The sequence below is a fragment of the Plecotus auritus genome (assembly GCF_963455305.1).
Source record: "Plecotus auritus genome assembly, chromosome: 2".
In the NCBI taxonomy this organism is placed as follows: domain Eukaryota; kingdom Metazoa; phylum Chordata; class Mammalia; order Chiroptera; family Vespertilionidae; genus Plecotus; species Plecotus auritus.
Genome location: NC_137771.1, coordinates 183917719 through 183929939, shown reverse-complemented (window position 1 = coordinate 183929939; position 12221 = coordinate 183917719). Strand labels below are relative to the sequence as shown.

Below are 12221 nucleotides of genomic sequence, written 5' to 3'. Positions count from 1 at the left end.
GCAGGATGCTGGCCAGTTACCAAAGGCAGGTGAAATGTGCTTTACACACAGCCACGTAAACGCCGACATGCCCATCACAGAAAGCTGGGCTCTGGGCACCAATCCCTCACACCTGCCCTGTGAGAAGCCTCCCAGGAAGCCCACTCCAACAGTGGTCAGACACGGAGGTGGCTTGGGAGTTAAGGGTCCCAGCTTTCACTCGAGGGCCCTTGAGCAAATCTGGTTCCCTCGTCTCCTGAATCTCCAGCCGGACTCTGAGCTCCAGATCACAACTTTGCCTTACGGCACATTAAGGGACAAAATGAAACTGTTCCCTGTTTGAGCTCGGAAAGCAGACTGGCCTCAGAGAAAGAGAGGTGCAAGCTCTGTGGGGAGTGCCTCCCAAAGGTGTTCTAGGTGCCCAGAGCACCTTTGGGGCTTATAGAAGCGACTAGCACAAGCCTTTACTTTCGAGACGTAGAAAGAGGCTGCAGTGACACCTAATGCCCACAAGAGGGGGTTATGAGACCAGCGTTCTCTTGCAAACCTCCAATTGTTTGGCTCACTTGGTCCTGCTTTTCTTGAAGAGCGTCAGCTCCAGACCCCTCTCTGTGCAGGTCCCTGTTCTGGGGGCTGTCCTGGGCCATGGCAGGTGGGGGCAGAACTGCTGCAGGTTTTCTGCTCAGACAAAGCTCTAGCTTGGGGAAAGGACACTTCTGCCCTCTTCTTACCTGGACAGCCCTCAGAGCAAAAATAATTCTTTTGAACTGTAATTTGCCTTTTCCAGAAACTCATGTAAGGTCAAGAACACACAGGCTGCACAGTGTGGCTGCTATTCCGAGTTCAAATCCTCTCAACATAAACACTATTAAATGTAGATCTACCACTTGGGGAGAGAATGAGCTTTAAAAGGATTAAAAAGAACAGATTCCCCACTCCCCATGTTATTCTTGAGCTACCACAGCTTAGAAGACTGTGCAAAGAGCCCTGGACTCTGCAAGCAGGAGCCAGGACCTTCCAGAGGCTCTGCCGCTAGCCTTTGTGTACAAAAGGGGGGCTTTTGGAGTCAGAAGGCTCAGAAGGCCCCAGGCTGAACCACCAGCTCTTTACAAGTTGTAGGAATTTATTCAGCTTTTCTGAACCTCACCCACAGATGGGACTAAAATAACATTTACGTCTTACAACATTGGTGAGGGGTCAATCATTCATTCATGCAAAAGAGATTTGAGCACCTACTATGTGTGAAGCACTGTTCTAGGTGCTAGGACACAGCTATTCAGACAGAGAAGGTCACACTGCTGCCATGGGTCTTACGTTCTACTGGGGAGGCAGACAATTACTGTGAAGAAAATGAATAGGGCGGTGTGAGGAAGGGGAGCTGCGGGATGAGGGATGGGATGGTGATTTAGCTAGAGGGATCCGGGAGGACCCCTGGAAGGGTGGCGTCTTGAGTTGGGAGGGGATGGAGCCTTGGGAAAGGCATGGGGAAGGGAACATTCGAAGCTCGGTTCTCAGAGGTCCAGAGCTAGTTAAGGGGTTGGCCTGTTTGAAGAACAGAAAGGAGGCCAGTATCGCAAAAGTGAATAAAAGCACAGCAGGATATGATGGGGAGGCAGGCAGATGGCACCATGCAGGGCCCTGGGGGCCCTGGTGTGGACACGGATTGATCCCAAGTATAATGGGTATAAGGTCGCAGGAGGAAGAACCTGTCACCAGGCATCGCATGGCCAAATGCGCGGGTATTGAATGAGCACTTACTTGTGATAAAACGTGTGGCTTATCCAAGCATACTTTCTATTTCCCATCGGCCCAAGCTTACATGGCATCAATCATCTCAAGTGGAAAAGGACTTTCAAAACGTGCTTAGTCATAACGATCAGAAAGGTAACCTGCTGACGACCTAAATCCATGTTTTCCTTGGTGGGAAAGGAGGTTGTAGCCATCTGATGGACCGAGGCCCCAGGGAGGGGGGAGGTCAGTGTGCAGCCTCAACCCCAACATGGCAGTTGGGCTCACTGTCTCAGTTTGAGAGTCCCGAGCTATTTTGTGATGGGAAAGCTACTCTATTTTTTAGTGTTTCAAAAGCATTATGACCCTGGGGACAGGAGAGGAGGTGTGATGGGGAAGGTGCCGCTGCTAGGGGTGCCCCACCGCCTGCCATGCTCATTATTATCCATGGTTCCTTTCAAATTCTGAGTCAGAGGGGACCTGGTGTCTGCTTTTCCCCTATGCTTGACTATGCTGGGGCGGGGTGGGGGTAGGTAGAAGAGTATATACCAAACACACTTTTGAAAATTGAAAAGGGAAATTTAAACAGTTGGGACTACTTTTTCTGGAAGAGCTATAGGGTCCTTCGTTCCAAGCTGTTTCCTGTGACCACCTGGTGCATGGTTTAGGGGACATTCTGCAGCATGAAGAAATCAGGCGGTGTGGAGAGGGAGGGTGGGGAGAGGTAGTGGAGAGGACAATGGCCTGGCACACAAATTATGTTCAAAAATCTAAGCAGCTTTAGTATGATGACAGCGTGATGCCACTTTGCAGAGGGATACGGACACGGGCCTGGGAAGGGCAGTAGACTTGGCCAGAGGGGTCAGGGTCATGAACAGAGCTCTCCAAGACTCAGAAGTGCACCGTTCTACCCAGCTTGTTCAAGCATCTCCTTATTCACCTCTGTGAGCTTGCCTAGAACAGCCTCTGGAGCTGACAGGGACCAGGTGAGCTAGCGTGAGGTAGAGCCAATCTGTCTCATTCTGCAGCCTGGGACCTTGAGCACTGCACCCCGTACTGCTCTCCTGGAACATTCCGAATTCACTGGGTCAGGGGGGCCCATGGTGCAAGTTTTGAAAAAGCTCTAATATGTTTAGATGTTAGAGCTCTGTTGAGTTTATTGAATATGTGAATGAAAAATGAAAACTCATCAGACGTATGTAGAGACTCAGCAGCATGAAAGAGGGGAGCGAGGCAAGCAGATGGCCCCAGTGAATTAAATCAGAAAGGGGGAGAATTTTTTTTAAGAGTCACCTGCTTTCTTAGTGAGATTGAAGAGGACAGTGCGTGAGTAGACTGCCATGAGGAAAGACCCATCAGAGAAGCAGATTGGTCTTGGACACAGATAAAAAACATGACTAGTGAAGTAAAAACCCGTATGTTTTCATTGCTTTTAGAGAGAGAGGAAGGGGGGAGAGAGAGGGAGAAACATTGATGTGGGAGAGAAACATCAATCGGTTGCCTCCTGTACCTGCTCTAAACTAGGACCGAGCCCGAAATCGGGGCAAGTGCCCTGACTGGGAATCGGACCATGACCTCCTGCTTCATAGGTCGAAGCTCAACCACTGAGTCAAGCTGGCCAGGCTGGAATGAATACTTTTAAGAAAAAGATAAATCAACAAAACCATGCCAACAACTTATAGAAATAAAAAAGCTTACGAATGGCTAGAGGCCAAGATGTTTCACAGATAGGTCTTATCAAATCTTCAAGAAACAGAAAATACCTACATATTCTTTAATTTCCCAGGCGTAGTAAAAGTTAGTCAACCTTCCAATTCATTCTTTGAGAGAAGCCTGCTGTTAAAACTTTCACAGAGAATATAAAGCTATAGTAATCACAGTGTAAAAACAAAATGAATAATGGGACAGAGTCCAGGAATGACTAAGTGGGAATTTAGTGCATGGCAAAGCTGATATTTCAAGTTGAGTGATAAGAGGGTACATTACTCAAGAAATGATTTTGGGAAAATTGGCTATCCATTTGGGAAAAACCAAAACCAAAACAAAGCCAGATTCCTATCTCAAAGTATAAGTCAAAATAAATTCCATATGAGTTACAGATGTAAATATAAGCAACAATTCCCCAAAACCAGCAACTAAAAATCACGATACGTAAACACAGGGATGGGAGAAGGCTCCTTTCTTAGCATGACATCAGAGGCAAGAAATCCATAAAGGGAACATCAATGATTTAGCTACCTTCATTCTTAAAATTCCCGCATGAATTCTGTTGACGGGAAATCTGTGAGAATTTTAATTGCACCTCCCCTTGGATGTAGTATTTTTTTTAGAGAATTTTCATACTCACATACTTGTGCAAAGACTTATATATACAGATATTCATTTCTACACTCTCTGTAGCAAAGAAAACCTGGAAACAACCTAAATGTCTAAAAATCATGTGCTGATTAGAAAAACTGTAATAAATTCATCCAATGGAATACTATGTAACCATTAAGGAGAATTAGGTCCAGCTATGGAAAGATGCTGATAAAACATAAAAAATAACTTCTAATTCACTCCATTTGTATTTTTCAATAATATGATTGTATATATGCTGAGAAAACATTTTAAATACATGTAAACATAGTAGTGTTATATTTCTGGGGAATGGTTGGTGGGTAAAATTTGGGTAAGAGAAGGAAAGGCTGGTGGGAAACATTTACATTTTACTTCATGCAATAGTTTGTTCACAATATATTTATTTTAAATTATTATGGCACAGGACACCACAAATAAAGCAAAGATAAATTATAAACTGTTGAAAGAAACATTTACAATATGACAAATGGTTAAGAGCCTTAATATGTAAACAGTTGTTACAAATCATTAAGAAAAAGATGGAAAATAAAAGACAATGAACCCTATTTTAGATGATCGATTTTAGAAGTGGTCTGTTTTATTATATCTCTCCCCTGTCTCCCCACCATTTAAGTATTTAGGTTGAGAGGGTAGCCTGGCCTTATGTTACCTTCTGTAGGCAGTATATACATTCTTTCTCCTAAGAAATGAGGTGTGTCTCAATGCCACTGAATTGTGCCAAGCTCAGTCATTCTCAAATCTCATAGCACAGACATGAGGATGTGCCCCTCTTGTAGCTATTTTGCTCCTGGGAACATCAACAATCCCTCCTGCCTCGTCTCCAGCTTCCCCGCCTCTCTCTCTCTCTCTCTCTCTCTCTCTCTCTCTCTCTCTCTCTCTCTCTCACACACACACACACACACACACACACACACACACACACACAGAGCTTAATATTGGGCCCTATCCTTTAGTTTAAGGAAAAATGGATATAGTTTTAAATAAATGGTATAAAGATTTAGAAATGACTCAGATCTGTGTATAAACAGGTTGCAGAAATGTGTAAGTTCTTGTGACTAAGGACATGGCTGCCCATTCATGTTGGTATTTTGTTGGTAAAACAGCAGAGTAGGTTTATCCCGTCTCTCTAAAAAACAGCTGGCAGCCCAGCCAGTATGGCTCAGTGGACCTATGAACCAGGAGGTCCTGGTTCGGTTCCTGGTCAGGGCACATGCTCGGGTTGTGGGCTCGATCCCCAGTGGGGGATGTGCAGGAGGCAGCCGATTGATGATTCTCTCTCATCGTTGATGTTTCTATCTCTCTCTCCCTCTCCCTTCCTCTCTGAAATCAATAAGAATATATTTTAAAACAAAACAAAACAAAACAAAAACCAGCTGGCAAGTATCCTGCCCCCCACGCCCACTTTGGTGATGCCGATTCTGAACAAGGCTCGTGAGTGGGAGCAGCAAGCAGGCAGCAAGCAGAAAACTCATAACTTCACATTTCTTCTTCTGTTATTAAATGTGATTCAAACAACAGTTACTGAGAGCCCACTAAACGCCAGGCACTGTTCTTAAGTATTTTGAAACACTGTGTATTATTTTCTTTTAAAATCTGCCTAGTATTAAAATATAATGCATCTGAGTTGCAGACATAGGTGGCAAAGAGACATCCAGGTAGCCCAGCATTTTAATGAATGAACAGCACTCAAGGAAGAGACTTATTTGAACGAACAAATCCTTTTTTTACAGTCCCAGTAAACAGGCCTCTAGTGAATGTCTTCGCTGGTGGATTCTTTCTTTTCTATTATATTTAAGAGCAGCATGTTTAGAGGAAGGTGGAATAATATCAATCTGTCCATTAGGAAGAAGTCTAAAACATGCTGGATTCCTCCTATGGTCACTTAGGAGCAAGGCCTCCACGTTAAAGCTTTAGCTCTGAGCAACACAGCAGAGCCATGCTGCTGCCTGGAGGTCCCCAGAGCGCGAGCAGCCTCTGAAGCTGAGCTACTTACAGCGAAGGGGTGGTAGGGAGGAGCAGGGGGAGGTCCTCGGGGCCCTGCGGGTGGAGGCAGCACAGATAATCCTGTTGAAAAGATGCCAAGTGCGCTGAGGTTCAACCCCGGGATCAGGTTGGCTTGTTGCTGGGAACAGAAATGGAGAAAAAGATGAGGGGAGGTGAGCAGACTCCTAGCTTGCCTGGGTCAAGCTCCATCTCCTGCCACCGTGGCACCAGGGACTCCTCATGAGCTCTGCCCCACCCTGCTGCTGGGGTGGGCTCTCCAAACCTCAACATGACCACGGCGTTCCTCCCAAGTTTCTCTGCCACCACCCTTGAGAGTATCTACACATCTTAGCAGCAAACAAGGCTCTTCCTGGGGACCCAGGCCACGTCACCAGCCTCTCTGCTGCCAACCCCTCCTCCCCAACCTGCCCACTCCTGTGCCTCTCACCTCTGGGCCCCAGGACACTTTGTCCACCCTGCAAGGAACGTGCTTCTCTCGCGCCTCACCTGGCTGAGCCCTACTCATCACGTGGGTTTCACCTGAGCTTAGGTGTCCCCTCATCTGGGAAGCCTTCTCTCACCCCGAAGGCCTCATCCAAACGCCCTTTCTGTGCTCTCCTAACATTCCTACGTTTCCTTAGAGAGCACTCACCACATGCTATGTGGATCACCTGCGTAGGTACCTCTTCCCCTTTCAGACATTAATTTCCTTGTGCACAGAGACTGTCTTGTGTTGTGGGCTCAGTGCCTGGTACATAGTAAGTACTCAATAAATACTTGTTGAATGGATATGTTTAAAACCTATTGGATTAACAGTTGTTTTCTAACTCTATCCAGGAAAAGATCCGACCCTTCACTAGGACACCACACATGGAATCTCTGTGTCCAGGTTCAGAATGGTTCACAACTTTGGCCTTTTCACCATTTGGTTACCAGCTTCGTGATCATCTCACTTGCTTATTTCACATTCAAACATAAGGATGCTAACATAGGCTAGAGCTGAGGTGTCCCCCCCCCCCCATTTTAATAGTTTTTCATGAAAGTTGCATGTAAGATTACTTTATGTCTGCATCTTCTCAATTGTTCTTCTTGGTATTTGTGCCCTTTTCCTTTCTTACTTGGCCAGATTTGGCTTTACGTTCAAGGATCGTTTCACAGTCTCTGTCCCAGCTTTAGTCTAATAATAACCACCTTGCTGGGGTGAATGCCCCCATGAACAGTTGTTCCGCTAGCTTTCTCCCATTGCACTCGTTCAATGTAGATGGCACATTTCTTCCTGTAAACCTGGACTACTTTGCCAATTTGCTGCTCTCTGTAGTGTCCTTAAACCTCAACTTCATCATCCATCTTTTCGGACGGGCGTGGTTGGAACACTGTACTACTGTCTCAGCTCTTTGGGAAGAGAAGATACTAGTAATCTTCCTGTGAATTTGGGAAGGTGCTTTGAAATGCCTTTTATGGTTCCTGCTCTGGTCAGAAGTCAAAAGGTCTGAATTCATCGGCCGCTGGCACTTCAGTGGTGGCCGCAAAAGGGATAGAGTCGAACTTTAACTACACAGCCCATCAAAGGCAGGCAGATATAGTCACCCACCACGGCCTGTGTCCAACCTTCTCCTGCCTTTGTCTCCTCAAACACTAAGCAGATCTCTAATATCTTTATTTTCTGTGTCTAGGGTCACCTACCAACTTGCCTTCATTTAGAATGTTTGGAACAGTAGGGCTGGGGTCCTTAACCTTTACCCAACTGGATATATAAGATCTAGTAGTTTTGTTATTCATCGACCAGTGTGTGACTTTGGTACAGACATGAATGAATCTAAGTGGTAGGCTCAGGTGAAGACGATTGGAGCACCCAGACCCTTCTGTAGCTTTTCTGGGTGTTCACAGAAAGAGATGTTTCTCGTAAGATTGTCAGGATCACGAAAGATGATAATGAGATCACTGAGTGCTAATGATCCTTCTACAGACAAATACACACAAATGGGGAGAGAAGGTCACGCTTCTCATCATATTTCACAAGTGCCACGTGATGTGGCTGCTCAGGGGGAAGAGAGAGCACTGACCTGAGGAAGAGGGTAGGTGCTGTGGGATGTGCGGCAGGGAGGGAACTGCGTTTAACCTACACAGCTCTGTGTCAGCATTTACCCCTCTGAAATGTTACCAGGCCTGGGCTTGGCTGCAAGGACATTCAAAGGCGGGGAGGGGTGCAGTGGATGATGATGGTTCAGATGAAACAAAACAGGCCATGAGTTGAGAACCGTGGAAGCTGGATTACGGGATTAGGGGGACGCATTACAGCATCCTTTCCTCTTCAGTATATGTTAGAAAATCATTATTATAGAAAATAAAAACATTTACTGAGCTGAGTTTTGCCAATGGACAAATATTTTTAAAATTTCTTATGCCAGACTGGTGTCTTCCTATTATAAAGGGGGAACTACATAGCAATAAGAGGAAAGATAAACCCAAAGCAGTCTGTTAGGAATACTAGCGCTGAGGTGGTTGACAATATTTATTAGGTAATCTAAAAGAGCAGATCATTAAGCAAGAGATGAAAACCAGAAGTTCATTTTAAAGTATTTACTTTCATAATTGGAAAAAAAATCCCACTTTCCTAATATAAAAGCTATTTTTATTTTTATATGTAGCCTTCCAGTCATTTTGATACATATTATTTTATATAATTATAACTCCAATTTTATATATTCTTTTCTTTACTAACATTGTATCATAGATGATTCATTATTTTAAAATTTTCAAAGTTATGATTTTAATGGTTACACACTATTTTGTCCAATGCATTTATGATAGTGGTCTCCCAACTGTTTTAATGCCCTTGTCCCAAGAAGGCAGTAATAAATCTGCATACCTATTAGAAGATGTTTCTTCTCTATCTGAAGGACAATTATTCTTAGAGAGGCTTGGGTTCTAACGAAAACATGTGAAAACGAGGAAAAGAAAGCATTAGGCACTTACATTTACAGCCAGCATGTCATTTTCAAAGGCCTCACGTAGCTTCTTCATAATCTCCATCTCAGCACTGGCACAGGCCTCGACCGTGCCCTTCACAGTGATGGTTCTTTCAGGGTTGTATATGCTCAAATCCTGCAAGCTGGCCACCAGGAAAAAAAGAGAAATTTGCTTTTATCTTTTATCATAAGGAGAAATAAATCCCAGAGGATAACAAACAAGCCTTGGTGGAGACGGTGAGGAGAAGACCGAATTTCCTCACCACACACTGAAGTACAGAACACTTACCGCCTTATAGCAAATCTTTCCAGTGACAGATCACATCTATAGTCAAATGTTTGATTGGTAACTATTTATGTATTTGTCTTTATGGTTTTGGAGATAACTATGTGAGTTATGATTACATTCCCATTTTATAGAAAAGCAGATGAATGAACTGGGCCTTTCAGGATGATCAAATTCTCCATTACTGGGCACAATGAATTTGAATGGGTGGCTTACGATGAAATTGTTATCTTGGTCCCAGTTTCATGTTCAATTTTCTTCAAATTTCTGCCTTCTTTTCCAATAAGTCTTCCAACCAAGCCATTGTGGGCCAAGATTTTCAGAGGAATCTCTTCGGTTCTAAAAAAGACAACCAACAATTTAACAGTTAAGGTGGAAACAGCGATTGTTTCCCAAAGGCTATTACCTTGTTTGTTTTTCTTACAAATAGAAGCTGTTTTGTTCAGGTACCAAGTGGTAATGAGCTTTAGGAGAGGAGTCCCTTACCAATCCCAGGGCATGAATTCTCACTAACATAAGCCAAGCCATGAGGATTATACTCCCCTCTTGTGCCTGGTTGGGAGTAAGTCCAAGAGGTAGATATGGCCAATGAGATGTAAGGAGAAATCTGTTGGGTGACTTTAGGAAGGTTTTCCTTGCTCTTAAAAAGGTACAAGGGTTAATGACATTAGTCAAATGACAGACTAGAAAGCTTCAGGTCCTCCTACCCCCTCAGAGATACCAAGTTAATAACAGACAAATAGCCCTAACCGTTTGGCTCAATGGATAGAGCATCAGCCTGTGGATTGAAAGGTCCCAGGTTCAATTCTTGTCAAGGGCATGTACTTTGGTTTGTGGGCACATCCCCAGTAGGAGGTGTGCAGGAGGCAGCTGATGGATATTTCTCTCTCATCGATGTTTCTAACCCTCTAACCCTCTCCCTTCCTCTCTGTAAAAAATCAGTAAAATATATTTAAAAAATATATAGACAAATACCTCTGTGAGAACCCTAAAGATCAACTGAGAAGCTATAGCACCCAGGCTATTATAAAACCAAGAAGGGATTCTATCAAAAGGGGCAGGAAAGTTGTGGTATCTGGCATGGCTGTTCATGTTCCTTTCCCTACACAGCATAGCAAGGAGCAACTAAGAAGCAATCCTTCATACCAGGACTCCTCCATTTAAAACAGAAACAAAAGACTGGAGTTATGAGTCCAACATTCTGGATTGTCTGGGGGCTACCCAAGAGATTGGTTTCTGTCTCTCCTGACTTGGAGGGCTGACGAGACTGGCACCAGAGTTTAGAAGGTGGTTAAAACAGAGGTAAACAGTATGTTAGAGCTGCAGTTACACAGTCAGAAGCCAGGGGGAGAAAGAGATCAAAAAGGTTTGAGAGATCTAGAACCTGCAGTCGGGCTCATTAGTGAAGTTCTTCCCCTGAATGAAGCCAGTAGGCAAAGACTGAGAGGTGGTTATAAATTCCAGCAAAAACACTACAAGACATGCAAAGAAACAGGGAAACAATGACTAATCAAAGGATCAAAATAAAACTCCAGAAACTGATCCTAAAGAAATGCAGGTCAATGAACTACCTGACAAAGAATGTAAAAAATTGTCATAAAGATATTCAATGACCTAAAAAAGAACACAGATGAGTAAATGAAATCAGAAAAATGATGTGTATACAAAATAAGAATCAATAAAGAGACAGAAACTAGAAAAAAAAAACACAAGCTAACAAATAATAAAGCTAAAGATTACAAAACTAAACTAAAAATTTTATTTAAAAGGTTCAACAGCAGACATAAACATGCAAAAGAAAAATATCAGCAAACTTGAAGACTGATCATTTGAAATCAAGAGGAGAAAAAAGAATACAGGAAGGCAAAAGAGAGGCTAAGGGACACTATAAAATGGATCATTATACACATCATGGGAATCCATAAGGAGAAGAAAGAGAAGGGGCAAAGAGCTTATTAAAAAAAAAATAGTGATGGCAAACTGTCCAAATCTGAGGAAAGAAATGGACATATAGATTAAAAATGTTCTTTCAACTAAGATAAACCCAAAGAGAACCACACTGAGACATATTGTAACCCATGTGTCTAAAGTCAAAGACAAAAAATAAGAACAATCTTTTTTTTTTTTTAATCCTCATCCAAGGACATTTTCCCCCACATTGATTTTTAGAGAGTGTGGAAGGGAGGGGGAGAGAGAGAGAGAGAGAGAAACATCCACATGAGAGAGACACATTGATTGGTTGTTTCCTAGATGCACCCTACTGGGGCTGGGGATTGAGCCTGCAACTGAAAGTGCATGCCCTTGACTGGAATTGAACCTGTGACCTTTCAGTCTGTGGGCCAATGCTCTAACTAGGGCGACAAAGGACAATTTTGATAGCAAGATAAAAGTATTAGTCACGTACCTAGGAGTTTCCATATTATCGGTGGATTTCTCGGCAGAAATTTTGCAGGCCAGAAGGGAATGGGATGATATATTCAAACTGCTGAAAGAAAAAACTGTCAACCAAGAATACTGTATCTGGCAAATTGTCCTTCAAATATGAAGGAGAAATAAGACTTTTCCAGAAAAACAAAAGCGTAGGGAGTTCATTCCTATTAGAACTGCTCTACAAGAAACTTTAAGTTGAAATGAAAGCACAGTAGATAGCAACACAAAGTCATATAAAAATATAAGATTCTCTAATAAAAATACACAAATACAATAGTGTATACTATAGTAACTTTGATGCATAAAATTTAAATGACAAAAACAAAAACGGCAAATCTATGTTAATGGGTATATAATACATAAATAATAATTTGTGACATCAATAACAAAGTAGAGGTACAAGAAAGTATGGTTGGGATAAATGGTGATGGGAGGAGATTTGAAATGGGGTGGTGAACACACAATATAATATATCCATGATTATA

The 12221-nt window shown here is 43.1% G+C and overlaps 2 protein-coding genes across 2 annotated transcripts in view; one reads left to right on the top strand and one right to left on the bottom strand.

Annotated features, from left to right (window-relative positions):
• IGF2BP2 (insulin like growth factor 2 mRNA binding protein 2) overlaps positions 1 to 12221 on the bottom strand; it is a 152841-nt gene that overhangs the window by 10611 nt on the left and 130009 nt on the right. Inside the window, exons 8-11 of the mRNA XM_080656167.1 lie at positions 11711 to 11791; positions 9523 to 9645; positions 9028 to 9163; positions 6062 to 6190 (exon numbers count right to left, since the gene is read on the bottom strand). Coding sequence (XP_080512293.1) covers positions 6062 to 6190; positions 9028 to 9163; positions 9523 to 9645; positions 11711 to 11791 — 469 coding nt within the window. The remainder of the gene's footprint in view (positions 1 to 6061; positions 6191 to 9027; positions 9164 to 9522; positions 9646 to 11710; positions 11792 to 12221) is intronic.
• The window catches only part of SENP2 (SUMO specific peptidase 2), a 97600-nt gene that overhangs the window by 67156 nt on the left and 18223 nt on the right, over positions 1 to 12221 (top strand). The window lies entirely within an intron of this gene.